Below are 15,471 nucleotides of genomic sequence, written 5' to 3' on the forward strand. Positions count from 1 at the left end.
GTTTATGATGCGATTGGATGAGCATTGTGTGCAATAATGAGTACCTCCCACGATAAGTCTCTGACTCTATGGAGGTCAAATGTTGATAATAATAATAATAATGTTGATATCTCTCAGCAGGTATAGAAATTCTATTTCCTTTCTGCCATACGAGTGTCCCTTAACAACTTCATGCTGGCCTGCATAAATAATATTGCTCTCATCTTGCCAGTTCTGTATATCAGTTCTCACCATTTTTTCCAAAATCTTAACAATTAATTACTGAAGAAATACAACAGGTGTATAGTTTGATACCTCCATTTTAACATCTTTCCACTCTCAAGGATGTTGTCTCCTTGTAAGACTTTCATTAAACAATCTAGGTATTTCATGCATGGCATATTCCCTTAAAACACACTCTTTCCTGTTTTGTTTTATATTTGAAGATTTTATATTATTTTAATTTCATACTCTTATTACTAGTCAGTGCGGTTAGCCGAGTGGTTATGCACTTCACAACGGGAATCAAACGCAGGACACTCCTTTCCCACATGCCTGGGAAAGGAGTGTCCTGCGTTTGATTCCCGTTGCTGATGTGATGAGCTTAGGATCTTTCTTGGACATAGCTAAGTTAGCCAGTCTTGGGCTTGGACAGCAGGGTTTTTCCTCCAGTTTATCTGGTGTTTTTCCTCCTGCAAGCAGGCAAACTGGCCCTGTGAATACATGCTTCTACAGACATAGGATACCTCCAGGAATAAGGAGTAACCAACGTATTCCATAGGATTTCAGTTCCAAATGCCTACAACCTGGTAAAAAGTGTAGTTCTATGCCTGAGCGTAAATCAGGATAGGATATTACTATCACATTAGACATTGGATATAATTTTTAACACTAATAAAAATTGGTATTTTATGAAATACATATGTAAGATTATGTTTGAATTTTTGTTATAATAACAAAAGTTGTTACTTTTATAATAATGTTTTTTAAATTTTAGTCAGTTTTTTATATACATTTCTTTTGTTTATCATTCTTTCAGTTATTTGAGTGAATATAACATGATGAGTAAAGCACCTATGTCACTAGTTATGTTCAAATTTGCAATTGAACACATATCTCGTATTAGTCGTGTTCTAAAACAAGATAATGGGCATGTTCTTTTGGTGGGTAAGTTTTCATTTATATTCTTTAGTGATGCTTTTTAAAAATTTTGGATGTTAGGTCATGCAGACCATGAAAGCATTGTTTAACTTGCATCTTCTTTTATCATATTTCTAAAAAAGTTTAATTACTAACATAATCACTATTAGTAATCACTAATCTCTAATTAACTGTGGTGTAATAAAGCTGCCTTCTTCCAGCGTATTTTGTGGTGAGTATCCAATGCATGGTCAGCAAGTCCTGAGTGGCTGTATTGGTGGAACCAAATGCAGTCCTTGTGTTCTGATATCCTGATATTGGATGTCTTGCCTGTTTTGCTGTAGTAGGACAGTTTTCAAGTGCAAGGGACCTGATATACTCCAGGTTGATCTAGGAAAAGTGGCTAGTCTTTGGTGGAGCAGAAAAGAGATGCCAATTTCTTATGTGGTTTGTAACTAGTTGTGAGGTCATATTTTCTTAGGATGTTTGTTAGTTTTTCCGATGTACCCTGGATATATGGAATGTTTTTTTTTTAATTTTTTTATTTGCATTCGGTTCCTCCACCATTCCTTAGGACTGCTTGAGCCCTCCTAGTGAGGGATTAAGTATGTATTTCATGAGTATATCTGTGTATGTTCACAGGGCAGTTTGTCTGTTCTGAGGGATGAAACACCTGAGTTTCTGGGAGAAAAAAACCCTCTACCTCCATATGAGACTGGCTAACTCAGCTTTAGTTGACAGAGACCAGATAAAGGTTCCTAACATTATGGATGGGAATCAAACCCAGATCTTTCCTGGGTTCAGTTCCATACCAAAGGGCTTTGTCAATACTGACTGAGCTATGGAGGCTCTATATGGAGTGGTGATAGATTTAGAGTTATATTATCTTTGTTATGAAGGGGGAACAGTTGTGGTTTACTGATATTAATATTTTTTGTATTTTTTGGGATTGTAGATGTTGGCTAAGAAGGTGTTAAGGATATGGTTAAGTTCAGTAGTTATAGCATTGTTATCTGAACTGATTAATTTTGCCCCATTATATAGGGTTTTATAATCTCATATTGTTGTGAGGATGTGGGATGACTACTGGTGAATGTATCTGCCTGTATGTGTTGTTTTCTGTAAACAGAGAAAGCCAGTAACCCATCAGGCTGGCATGTAATCAGAGTGTCTAGGAAAAGGCGACTGTTGTTGTGTTCCTTTTACAAGGTAAACTAGATCCTGGGGTGTTATAGATACCAAGCAATTTTATAAACTAGGTTTTATTCCTTTTTCCCAAGTAAGCAAACAGACAAGTAAGTCAAGTTTGCGCCTGAACATAGTTCAAGTCTGAGGCAACTCGTGGTAAAGGTGGAGTAAGCTCAGATCACTTTCCTTAGTATTTCCCCCTAATGCAAAGCACATCCCCTTATGGAGATGTATGGTGCTATGCATTAAAGGCAAGGGCCACTATCCAGACCGGTTTCGACCTTTATTGAAGTCTCGTCAGTGGGAGCCAGACCAAAAAAAAATGCCAAGGTTGAAGTAATGCAGAGCTTATAAATTTTACCCTGCTTTGACCTTATTAAATAAAAATCTCAGGATGAGAGTAAGATGTAGAAAGTTTTTTAACTTCGGTATACTATGTTAAAGATACCAAGCAATTTTTATAAGCTAGGTTTTAATCCTTTTTCCCAAGTAAGCAAACAGACAGGTAAGTCAAGTTTGTGCCCTTGTGGCAATTTGTTTAGGTAAAATTTATAAGCTTTGCATTACTTCAACCTTGGCATTTTTTTTTTTTTTGGTCTGGCTGCTCCCACTGACAAGACTTCAATAAAGGTCGAAACTGGTCTGGATAGTGGCCCTTGCCTTTAATGCATAGCATCATACATCTCCGTAAGGGGATGTGCTTTGCATTAGGGGGAAATACTAAGGAAAGTGATCTGAGCTTACTCCACCTTTACCACGAGTTGCCTCAGACTTGAACTATGTTCAGGTGCAAACTTGACTTACTGGTCTGTTTGCTTACTTGGGAAAAATGATTAAAACCTAGCTTATAAAATTGCTGGTATCTTTAACATAGTATACCCAAGTTAAAAAACTTTCTAGATCCTGGGGTGGTGATTATTTGAGTGTGTTGTGAAATTGTGGAGTGTATACAGGCTATGCAGCCAAATAGCAAACAGATTATCCACATAGCATAGCCCAACAGCGAGTTTATGTGGGGAAGAGTTTAAGGGTTTCTTGGTATCTTTAATAAAGGTCTCCATGAAGAAGTTGGCCAGAGGTGGAGAGATTGGAGAACCCATGACTGTCCCCTCTATTTGTCTGTAGAATTTTCCATGTCAAGTCAAACGAAATAGCCTGAGTTCATGGTGAACTGAAATAGGGATGAGATATCTGGAGGAAATTTAGCTTGGATGAGGTTTAAGGTGTCTTTGAGTGAGACATTGATGAATAAGAAGGAGACAACAAAATGGACCATTATGTCAGTGGTTGGAGTGAGAGGTTTTCTATACTGGCTTTGAAGTGGGCTGAGTTTTTTATGTGTGAAGGTGTGTTGCCAGTATATTGTGTGAGCAGTTTAGTTAATTTGTATGTGGTGGAATCGATGTTATCCACAATGGGACATAATGGTATATTTTACTTATGGATTTTTGGTAGTCCATATATATGAGGGGGGGGGTCTAGAGTTAAAAGGTTTTAATCTGTTAGTCACTTCCACAGGCCAAGAGGTAACCTTCTCAATGAGCCTATGGAGTGTTCTTTTTTGGGAGCTGGTGGTATCATATTCTATAAGAAGATAGGTAGACCAATTTAAAAGTAAAGAGGCAACCTTACCTGTGTAGTCTGTTTGGTTTAGAACTGCAGTGGTATTTCCAGGGCCAGCTGGAGGTTTTGTGGGGCTCTGGAAAAAGTTATTAGTGGGGCCCGTTGTATTTGCTGGTGAGGGCCCCCCCTCATATTTGCCAGTGCCTTTTATCATTGCCGATACCAGGTACTGGCAATGATAAAAGGAGAAAGAATCAGTATAAATTTAATTAAAATATTTCTCATATCAATACATCTCTGGAACATCAAAAGTTCTATTATCAAATTTTCTTAGAAATTTGAAAGTGCAGGGTTCCCCCCCCCTCTGAGCACGGGGCCTTAGTCTGATGGCCTAAAAATCAACGTCTGAGCCAGCCCTGGATATTTCCCTTATCCGCTTAAGTAATTATTATTTTTCTGTTGTTTTTTATTTCTTGCAGTGCTTTGAATTCTTCTTTTGATAGGTTGCTTTTTGGTGGTTTGCCATGGATAAGAACACTAGCTACATCTAGTCTGATATTGTTGGCAATATGGTTGGGAAGCTGCAGATACCTCATATGATCTACCTGTATCATTATTTCTTCTGTGGGGATCTTTTTAGGTGCTATGGTGAAGTTGTGGCCATGCACGAGTGTGCTGATTGCTTCAGAATTCTGAGTAAAAGATGACTGGTTTATTGCAGCTGATATCAGGATGTCCAAACACAACTACTACATTCGGTTTCACCAATACAGCCATTCATGCACTTGCTGATCATGCATTAGACATCCACCACAGAATAAACTGGAAAAAGGCCACTATTACACCAGAGCAAGTACAAGTATGAATGATTGTTCCTTGAGGCTCCTCAAACCCCAACAAATTTGGGTGCATGAGTGTGCCCCAAATTTTGGAAACTTACATTTTAAGATCATCAGCCCAATGGCCAAGACAATCCAATTTAGCCCACTATGGGGCACCTTTAAACTCTAGAACTGACTTTAGTTGCCTTTCAACCTCATTTGCTTAGTGTGAGTGCCTGCATGCACATATCATTCTTTTGTTATCCTCGATATCAATACCTTCCTATCAAAATATAGGAAGGTATTGATTAAAGTTTTTAATTAACCCCCCAACTGGCCAGGACATCTATAGACGTCCAGCAAAATCTAGATACAATTCAGATAACCTGTTGAAACAACATGGATAAGAAGTGAAATTTCATGTCATTTAGAAGGTGTGATAATCCTTCATGCTGAAGAGAACACTTAATCAAATTATCTCATGCTCATAGCTGCATCTCAGTTGCCTATAACAAGAAACGCAGTTCCTCGTTCTATGCTGGGTAACTGAATCTTAGTTATATTGGATAGACTAAAAATACAGAAATTATTTTTATTTTCTCTTTTTAATGTGCAATACAATTTTAATGCCTGGACAAAATAAAGATCCTTGCATAGTTTCTTCACTTAAATATTGCCTTACCTTGGAGAACCCATTTCATTTAAAATTTTTTTTGCGCTAATTTTTTCTAATCACTTACTCCACAAAATATTTTCTTTGTTCTCGAAGAAATTAATTCACAATAATTATTTGAAATATTATTTAAAAACTTCTGATGTTCAAGATTATGTTATATTTTTGTTCAAAATCATATTTCGAAGAATACTTCACAGATTTCCTGAAGGATGTGCTTGAGTGACTTTGCTTTATAGAGAATAACATGAAATTCTTTAATCATATCACTAAATTTTTTTCTTTATATTGTAATCTACTGTTTTCTTTGCACTTTCACCTTCTTGGTTTCCCTGTATAATTGGTCATTACAAAATGAAATTAATGGTTATGATTTAAATTGATATGTATTTATTTTCTGCTAGTTCGGATATTATGCTCCAATTTTATGGTAAACGATACTTTTGCTTATATATATATATATATATATATATATATATAAAAGGTTTAATGACTATTACCGAGAGAAAAGATGACAAGATATATTTAACAAGATACTACTAGTTTACTAGTTTCGTTACATGAACATCCTCAGGTATCATAATCAAAGAAGTATATAAAAAATTACAGAGACTTAAAATTGTACTAACAGAACAAGTATAAAAAACAGTAGCGTGCTTGAAAAAAATGCAAGTATGAGTTCCAAACAAATGAATACTACGTGCTGTTGTGAGTGCGCCAGTACTGAACAGAAGCAACATGTGCGTCAGAGAGATTGTAACTCAGGCTGTTGTTGATATGAGAGGAATCTAGAGAAATTTCCCTAGATTCAACAATCTTTCTTTCGAGTTCATCGTAGCACACATGGATGTTAGCAGTTTGAGTCCAGTTTACAATGTGCTGGCGGCCTTCGTCTGAGTTAGCTGAAAAGAGAACGTGGCTAGAGAGAGCGCTAGCTCTAGTCCTGTTATAGGAGATATCTCTACGGTGTTCATCCAAACATAGAAGGATGGATTTAGCAGTCTGTCCATAGTATGGCTTTCCGCAATCACACAAAATCTTGTATACTCCTGGAAACTGAGTAGGAAGATGTTTCTGTTTATGTTTGCAAAGTAATGAACGAAGTTTTGGAAGCGTAGTGAAGCACATTTTGAAGTTGAATTTCTTGAGAATCTTTGCCAGTTTTGGTGAAAGAGAGCTGATGTAAGGCAAGGAGATGAAGGCTCTTGGGGAAGAGGGATCTTCAGAAGTAGTTGAGTGCCTGGGGGAAAGAAATTTTTTATATACTTCTTTGATTATGATACCTGAGGATGTTCATGTAATGAAACTAGTAAACTAGTAGTATCTTGTTAAATATATCTTGTCATCTTTTCTTTCGGTAATAGTCATTAAACCTTTTTTTATAATATTCCAACCGAGTAAAAATGAATTTTGAAAAAAAAAAAAAAAAATATATATATATACACACACAAACATATATATTATGGTCAAACTAATAAGTCTATTGAACTTCATATGGAAGACATAAAAGAGACATCTCCTATAAAAGATCACATGCCAGTGCCTTATCCAGCCATATTCTCTTCTCTAACAATCCTCATGATGATTTTCAAGGTCACTCAATTTCCTGGGGATAGATCTGAAAACATTTTCCGCTGCCATGATGAATTTGAAAGAAAGATAGTGGAATCCAGGGAGATCGTCCTTAATCCTGAACATTTAAACAACAATTTAAGCTATAACATCCCTGATAGCCATACTGCTGTTATTCAGTACTGGCGTTCTCGAGAGTCTGCTACCACGCATACAACAAACAATGGCATGTAAAATAGAACAACTTGAATGTTAATACAATGTTTTTTATTTCAATTATGTACTGCAATTTAATTCCTGATGAAGGCTGTAAAAAGCCGAAACTAGTTGTGTTTTTTATCATTAAAGCTTTTAATTAATTCATGGTTTTTTAGTCATTAAATATTTTTCTAAATATATATATATATATATATATATATATATATATATATTTAGAAAATGTATATATATATATATATATTACAAAGTTTTGTAATAAACATTTCCGCTACAATGAAGTTCGACAGAATCAACAATATCTCGGGTTTTTCATCCCGCATACATACAAATCGACCCTTCAGAACACACGCAATTTACAGACAAAAATTACTAGTTGTGGTGGTGTTGGAGGTGGGCGGTAGATGGCGTTGATGGAGATGATTCGTAGTAGAGGTTAGGTGTAGAGACAGTTGTAGGTGTCCTCCCGCGATGAGTCTTCAGACTCCTTGGAGGTATCAGGAATAATAATAATAATATTACTGTCATATTTCTTTTTCTTGTGTGGGAGAAAAACGGTAAAATGTCACTCTTATAATTGAATCAGATGTTATAATTGCAAAAATAGTAAGAAAAAAATCATTTGCACTTTCTTTTCAAAACACAAAGAAAGAACATTGTAAATTTACCCAATGAAAAAGAAAATACTACATATTTTTCTTGTGTTATCTGATTTTTTTTCTTGTAGTACAAAGAAGAAATCACTGCATATAACGTGGGAGAAAGCAAGAAGTCAAAAATCTGTAAATTGATTACATTATAACTAATAGAGAAATCATTTCAGAAAAAATTATTTATGTAAGAGTTCTAACATCAGCAGATATAATGATATTTTCTTCTAATTTAGATACATGGCATTGTTGAAGTAGCTAAACTTTGCTACTATTTACACTAAAATAAATGGGCATGTTCTCCAAGTGATTTACGTTTGTAACAGTTGTCTTGTGAACAGTTTATAAAATAAATTCTCTGAAATATCTGCAGGTTGAATAGGTCTATAACTCTCTCCCTACCCCTGCAAAAAAAAATAAGATTATGTAAAGTATATGCTCCTTTTCTTTCAAAATAATTCAAATCCTCTTTTTCAAGATGTCTCTGCCAATCGACCAACCTTTGCCAGCAAAGGTTGGTCGATTGGGTAGAGCCTCTGCTACTAATGGCTCACACAAAATGTTAAGCAAGTTTGAGTGCGATTAGTAGTTGGAAGGGGTGTTTCATCCGATGCTGTTGGCACACTCTCCCGCGATGAGTCTTTGAACTCCCTGGAGGTGTCAAATAATAATAAAAAAGATAATTGTATCAAATAATTTATAATTTTTCGATAATAAAAATGAAACTGATCATTATAAATTATGAACTTATTTTAGCATAAATATTATATCAGCCTGTAAAAGAAACATCTGTATTTCTTTCTATGTTAGGATGGCTACTAATCAATAATTGAAAATGAAACAACAACATTCTTGATGCCTTACCTTGATGTATCTCGCACTACAGCTTGAGGCACTTTAGTGTGACTTCTGGCTAAGTGTTCTCTCTTTTCTTTCTCAATAGCACTGAGAGTAATCTAAGCCTTTACCTTTTCCCCCAGCTAAGAGGATTACTATCAAGTATTTCTAAGACATAGATTACTTCAGAAATAGCAACCAGCAGTAGAAGTAAAAATATTTGGATTATTTTAAGAAAAAGAAGCAAAAATAATATTACAGAACTTTCTTTTTCCTAGTATGCATTAAACAGTTTTACATAGTGAAAATATAGCATAGTGTTTCTAAAATTTCAAATAATTTTGGGAGACAGTAGAACAGCTGATTTTAGATTGCAGAGAAATAGTACAGAATTAGAAGCGTCACGGTACAACAATATTATTACCTTATTTCTTTTGTCAAAACGGTAAAATGAAGTAATAGATTTTGAATACTATCTAGAAATGTTTTCAAATCTGTAGAAATTTAGAGTAGTTATGTAATTGAATTCCAGGAGAGGATATGGAGGGGGGGGGGGGTAAGCATTAGAAAATCTTCAAAATGAGCATAAATTTTGAATCATTCCGTATATGATATCCTTCATATTATATTTTCAACATATCTACTGTGGTTATGCACTGGATATTATCGTAATGTGCATCCTACAAGAAAAAAAAAAAAAAAGACGAAGTCGAAGTCGAAGTATCCCTACTAAAGCATCACTAGATATAAATTTTTGATACTATAAAGACTCACCATCGGAAACCGAGTAATGCAATTTAACATCATTTGTTGTTCATAAAAACAAAACAAAAAAAATTCATTTCTAAAACTGAAATGTGATGATCCATATAATGGTATTTTGCTAGAAAAGAAAGCAAAAGGTCATATTTATTTCAATAAATATTATATAAAAATATAAATATGTGACATAATATTTTCAATGCAAACATTTGAAAATTTGTGAATAAAATTGTTTCTATATTGTGAGTAAAGTGAAAGAACAACCACTGCAACTGTTCCGTTGCACTGATTTCATGGCAACTCCTATAGGTAGAGATGACCTTGCTAATGCTTCTGCCTGGTATCTCCACTTGGGCCTGGCTCCCACTGAAGAGACCGCAATAAAGGTCAAAACTAGGCTGGGTAGTGGCCCTTTCCTTAATGCATAACATTATACATATCCGCAAGGAGATGTGTTTTGCATTATGGGAGATACTGAGATAGGAGTGATGTTAGCTTGCTCCACCTTTGCAACGAGTTGCCTGGTGTTGTACCACCTTTCCCCAGTCCTGAAGATACTTTCAGTTGCAAACTTTGTTTGCTCACACTTGGATAAAGGATTAAACTAAATTTATTATTATGCACTGATTTCAAGAATAAAATACAGCAAATTTACTATTACTAAATAGATTCATTGCAAAGGCTGATTGGTGGTAATTTCAGGATTGTTTATTTTCACACATGTGAAATTCGTTTTTGGCCTTTTTTTGCCTCACAATCAATTGTAAGGCAAAAAAAGGTCAAATATCTTAGGACAGTAAAGGAAATTCCAAGTAAAACAGTGTGCTTAAAGTCAGGTGACACAAAGGTCACTCACTAACAGTTGATCCACCAATGGCTCTAAAATAGCCATAAAGCGATTAACGGCAGAGAAAGGTAATGGCATGACAAAAGGTAGAATGCTGATGAAGTTTTGATCCATGCAAAATGCTATGATGATCTGGATATTTCATCCACCTCAGCTGGTAGGAAGGTTAATATTCTAGTATACATTGTTATTTCCTGAAAAATTAAATGCGTTGAAAGCATAAGTTGTTCAACTATTGCTACACACTTTCCCAAGCTGGAATTTACTGATAAATGATGTATATCCATTTTTTTATACCACTGATTATAGTAGAATAATGAAGTACACATGATTTTTGTCCTCTTGCAAGTAGACAACTCTATTTGATTCTAGTTTGCAAAGATATTCTTTTACTATTCAACAGCAAAATTGCAGTTCACAGAAGTGATTGACAACACTGATAAAGTCCTCAGATCACTCATATCATGCATGTGAGTATACACATGAACAAATTTCTCTTTGGATCAACATCATAACTGTAGAAACCAAACTCTGGATTATTATTATAAATTTACTTTAGAAGTATCATTAAACTCATTGTGATAATTATTATTTTTAAAGAAATTACAATGTATACTGAATACTAATTATAATAATTTTAATTACTTCTGACATTTCAGTAGTCAAATTGCCATGCAGGCACTATCACTATATAGATGAGGCTGAAGAAAGGCAATCAAACTTTCCAGCCTAATTTACCCTTTTAAAGTCAGGCCTAGACCCCTAAATGGTATCCCCTAGTGAGATCAAATGGGTGGTCTTGACTGTTGGACTGAAGATATGAGGATGACTGCTTCCCAAATTTGGGGTATTTTCATGCACCCAAATTGTTGAGGTTTGGAAAGTTTCTCAGACATCCCATCTGAAAAATTAACAAAAATACTAAATCCTACATCCCTTATCCACTCTACCCAAGACCAGCCACATTCTCTAAACCTACCATTGTTTACCAGGTTTCTCGCAGTTACAAACTGACCTGCTATCGCCAAACAGGAAGGATAGCCAATATCAGAATTTCTGAATGCATGGACCACATCTGGTTCCACTATTATGGCCACTCTGGACTTGCTGACAATGCTTTGGAGACACCCACAACAGGATATGGTGAAAGAAGGCCACTCTACTCCACCACAGTAAATACAAATACGAGAGACTATTCCTGAAATCTGCCTCAGCTCTGAGAAACTTTCCAAACCTCAACAAATTTCGGTGCATGAAACTTCCTCAAATTTATGAAGCACTCATCCTCAGGTCTTCAGCCCAATGGCCAAGACCACCCATTTTAGCTTAATAGGGGGATGCCATTTAAGACTATAGGACCAACTTTTGTTGTCTTTGTTCAGCCTCATTTACTCAGTGTTAGTGCCTGCATGCACATATAATTGCTTTTTGATCCCTGATGCATGGAATATCAGAAGTATTAATTAAAGTTATTATAATTAATATTTGGTATATGTTGTAATTTCTTGAAAAATGATAGTTATGAATAGTGAACGTATAAACATTTCTACCAGAATTAAACACTGTGATAATACTAATCTTGAATTAAAGCATGAAGATGTATCTCTTTCACTGAAATGCATCTCATTGTCACTGTGCTTACTACGGTGTATTTACTAAAAAAACGTTCCACTTCCATGCTCAAAACATTCATATAACTTTTGGAGATGATCTCATTTCTCCCATTACCTGCTATCCTGTGTCAGTAGTACTCCTCAATATTCTTTGAAAGATCATTTAAAAAAGTCATATTATACATCTCCTATATACCAAGCTCTACAAACCGCACTCCCTCATACTCACCATTCCACATCCTCAAACAGTTTTATTTACTTGTGTCTGAACCCTCTTCTAGATACATGGGAGACTAGATCGATCTCTGCTCGGCAACCCACATATGCAGCATAATCAATGTCTAATTCAGACGACTTCAGATTTAAGAGTACTGGATCTGACGAAGAAGCAGAGAATCAGTCCATTGCCTCTAACTGGAGAGAGTGATCATGCAGTCTTGATTGTCAGGGTGTTGCCAAATGTAGAACTTTCAGTTCAGAAGGGGTGGTGTGAAACAGTGCATGTGATTATGTGAAGCTTAGGTGGTTGCTAAAAACAGTGCCATAGCATAAGAATCTGCAAAGGAAGGATATTAATATAACATGGGAGATGGTTAATGGGTGTCTGAAGGAAACAATATCAGATTATACAACCAAGGTCAGTAGAATTAATCAGATAGATCAGTTAGATGATCGAGTACTATCGTTAAGGAGAAATTGCAAAAAAAAGAAAATGTTGGAGAGGATGAGTGTGGAGAAGGATGACCAGCCATCTCCAAAGAAGAACAGGGTACTGGCAGTGACATTGACCAGCATGATAAGGAAAGCCAAATCGTATTATACGGAGAAATTAGCTAAGTAGGCCAGAGGAAATCCCCAAAGAGTTATTTTGCTATGTGGATAAGTAGAATGAATGCCTATAGAAGGATAACCCTTGCTGATGGTAGAATGACAGAAGCAGATGAAATAATAGGGTTATTGAATGACCGCTTTGCAAGGGTCTAACATCCAGATGAAAATATTGCAGTAATGGATGTAACAGAATCTGATTTGGGAATAATGGTTGATCAAATGGAAGTATTTAGAATATTTCAGAATCTTAATGCAAATAATGGCCATGGGTATAATAAATTTAGTTTAATCCTTTATCCAAGTGTGAGCAAACAAAGTTTGCACCTGAAAGTATCTTCAGGACTGGGGTAAGGTGGTACAACACCAGGGCACTCCTTGCAAAGGTGGAGCAAGCTACCAACACTCCTATCTCAGTATCTCCCATAATGCAAAACACATCTCCTTGCAGATATGTCTAATGTTATGCATTAAGGGAAGGGCCATAACCCAGACTAGTTTCGACCTTTATTGAGGTCTCTTCAGTGGGAGCCAGGCCCAAGTGGAGATACCAGCCAGAAGCATTAGCAGGTCATCTGTACCTATAGGAGTTGCCAAATGGTGTGCCACCCTTTTTTAATAAATTACTCTGGATTTAGAGAAAGATGTTGAAAGTTTATTTTTCACTTGGTTAGAGTATAATAAATTTAGTTTAATCCTTTATCCAAGTGTGAGCAAACAAAGTTTGCGCCTGAAAGTATCTTCAGGACTGGGGTAAGGTGGTACAACACGAGGGCATTCCTTGCAAAGGTGGAGCAAGCTACCAACACAACACTCCACTAAAAAAAAAAAAAAAAATGGCCATGGGATTAGCTAGGAGATCATCCAGCATATTACAAGAATGTGCAAAAGAAATGACATTGCCTCTAACTAGGCTGTTTAACTTAAGCCTCATCTCTAGTCAGTTCCCAAAGGAATAGAAGGAGGGCAAAATAATTCTGTCTCATAAAGGAGGCTCCAAACAGAGGTAGAAAATTATAGACCAATCAGTCATCATAATGCCATAGTATACTATAACATGGTAGTTGTCTCCATAATTTTTTTAATAATGAATGCTGATTGCCATGTAACTATAAAGGAATGAATAAGAAATTAAGAATAAGAAATATTTGATTAGTATGCCAAAGATGTGAGTAGACTCCAGTGCTTTGTGAGTGACTTGGATTTATGTTGACAAGGTGCACTGCTTGGAAAGAAGTCAACAGACACCTCCTTAATGAGATGTAGGTTCTCCTTTTGCTGTCCCATAGTATGGGAGAGAAAAAGAAAGTATATCATGTAGGCATGCGATGAGGTCCTGGACTGTTGTGGAGCAGACATCCCTTGTCTTCATCTGATGCATCAGTTCATCCCACAGATGTTCATTAGGGTTGAGATCAGGTCTTTGTGGAGACCAGTCGAGTGTGATGGCATTCATGTCCACAAACCATGCAGTTGCATCAGCAGCCTTATGAATTCAATGTTTGTGGCACCACAAACAGAGGTCCAAGGCCAAACCAGGAAAAACAGGACCATACCATCCTACTGCTACCTCTGAATTTCACAGTTGGGGTTATGTATTCTGGTAAGAGACGTTTCACTGGGTATCTGCTGTACCCATTCATCTTCTCGGTAAAGGGTGTAGTGTGATTTGTCCCTCCATTACACAGCTTTCTAAGCTTCCACATTCCACTGTACACGCTCTTTGCCCCACTGAAGACGATGCTGCATGTTAGTTCAGATAATGTGGGGGCTTGCGTATTGCAGTCCTACCATGAAACCTATGTTGTGAGCCTCAGTTCTGAATGTTTTTGTGCAGATTCATGTTCTAGTCGATGTCTAGAACTTTGCTTTCAATGTGGCAGCCAACGAAACATGGCTTTTTGCATACTCTCCTTTATAGCACCCTATGGTCACGTTCGATGAATGTGGTGGGTCATGCACTGTGGTTGCACTTTCAGTTGATTCCCTGTGCTTCCATCTCAGTATGGCATAACTGATTGTTGATTTGGATGACCCAATTTGTCAACAATTTGCTGAATAGATATACCTTCAATATGGCATTCTATTGCTACTTCTCTTTCAAACTCCGTCAGTTCCCTTCTCACAGCCATTTCACCTCGACCCAGTTGTACTGACTTGGGAGCATCATATTCCTCCAATTTATACTGGCTATAATCGTGTGACTCATTACATGGTACAATGCACCTTGCCCATGGATGTGTCCTTTGACTGCTTTCCAAGCAGTACATTTCACCTAAAATGCTGCTTGAGTTGCAGATAAAAATAGGAGATCTTAGTCTATTTCCTGTATCTTATCTGGAAGTTCCAGAAATAGTTCAGATGTCTTTTGTATGGTACTGCTTCCAATTATTCTTCAATATCAATGATATGGACTATGTACAATATAACAGGAAGGATTGTAGTTTTTAAAACTATGGCTCTACTGTAGAAGGATATGTGTCTTACTCTTCAAGGCCAAAGAAAGTTCCAACTCTTTAGAGTGATACGATGTGTCTGCTGCTCAGGTTTTTCTCTGATGGATATCCTTGAAATTGTTATGGGCCTTCTGCTGGTGTCTTTCCAAAGAACAGATCATGAAATCATATGTCTTAAATACCCTGAGTTTGGTCTTTTCAATGTTGACACTCAAAAATCTATTAACACTGCTGAACTTTTCTGCAAGATTAAAAAGAGATAAAATCTGTATCTATTAAATTTAAATTAATATCATCAGCATAGATGGTGGTTTTTGCAATATCAG

At 36.2% G+C, this 15,471-nt stretch overlaps 1 protein-coding gene across 1 annotated transcript in view; it reads left to right on the plus strand.

The window, feature by feature from the left end:
* Positions 1–15,471, plus strand: part of LOC150108079 (dynein axonemal heavy chain 3-like) — a 1,881,116-nt gene that overhangs the window by 862,952 nt on the left and 1,002,693 nt on the right. Inside the window, exon 41 of the mRNA XM_090415945.1 lies at positions 1,019–1,146. Within this exon, the coding sequence (XP_090272071.1) occupies positions 1,019–1,146 (128 nt within the window). The remainder of the gene's footprint in view (positions 1–1,018; positions 1,147–15,471) is intronic.

The sequence above is a fragment of the Typopeltis vanoorti genome, chromosome 3, assembly GCF_054136105.1.
Source record: "Typopeltis vanoorti isolate ZY-2024b chromosome 3, IOZ_Tvanoo_1.0, whole genome shotgun sequence".
Lineage (NCBI taxonomy): Eukaryota > Metazoa > Arthropoda > Arachnida > Uropygi > Thelyphonidae > Typopeltis > Typopeltis vanoorti.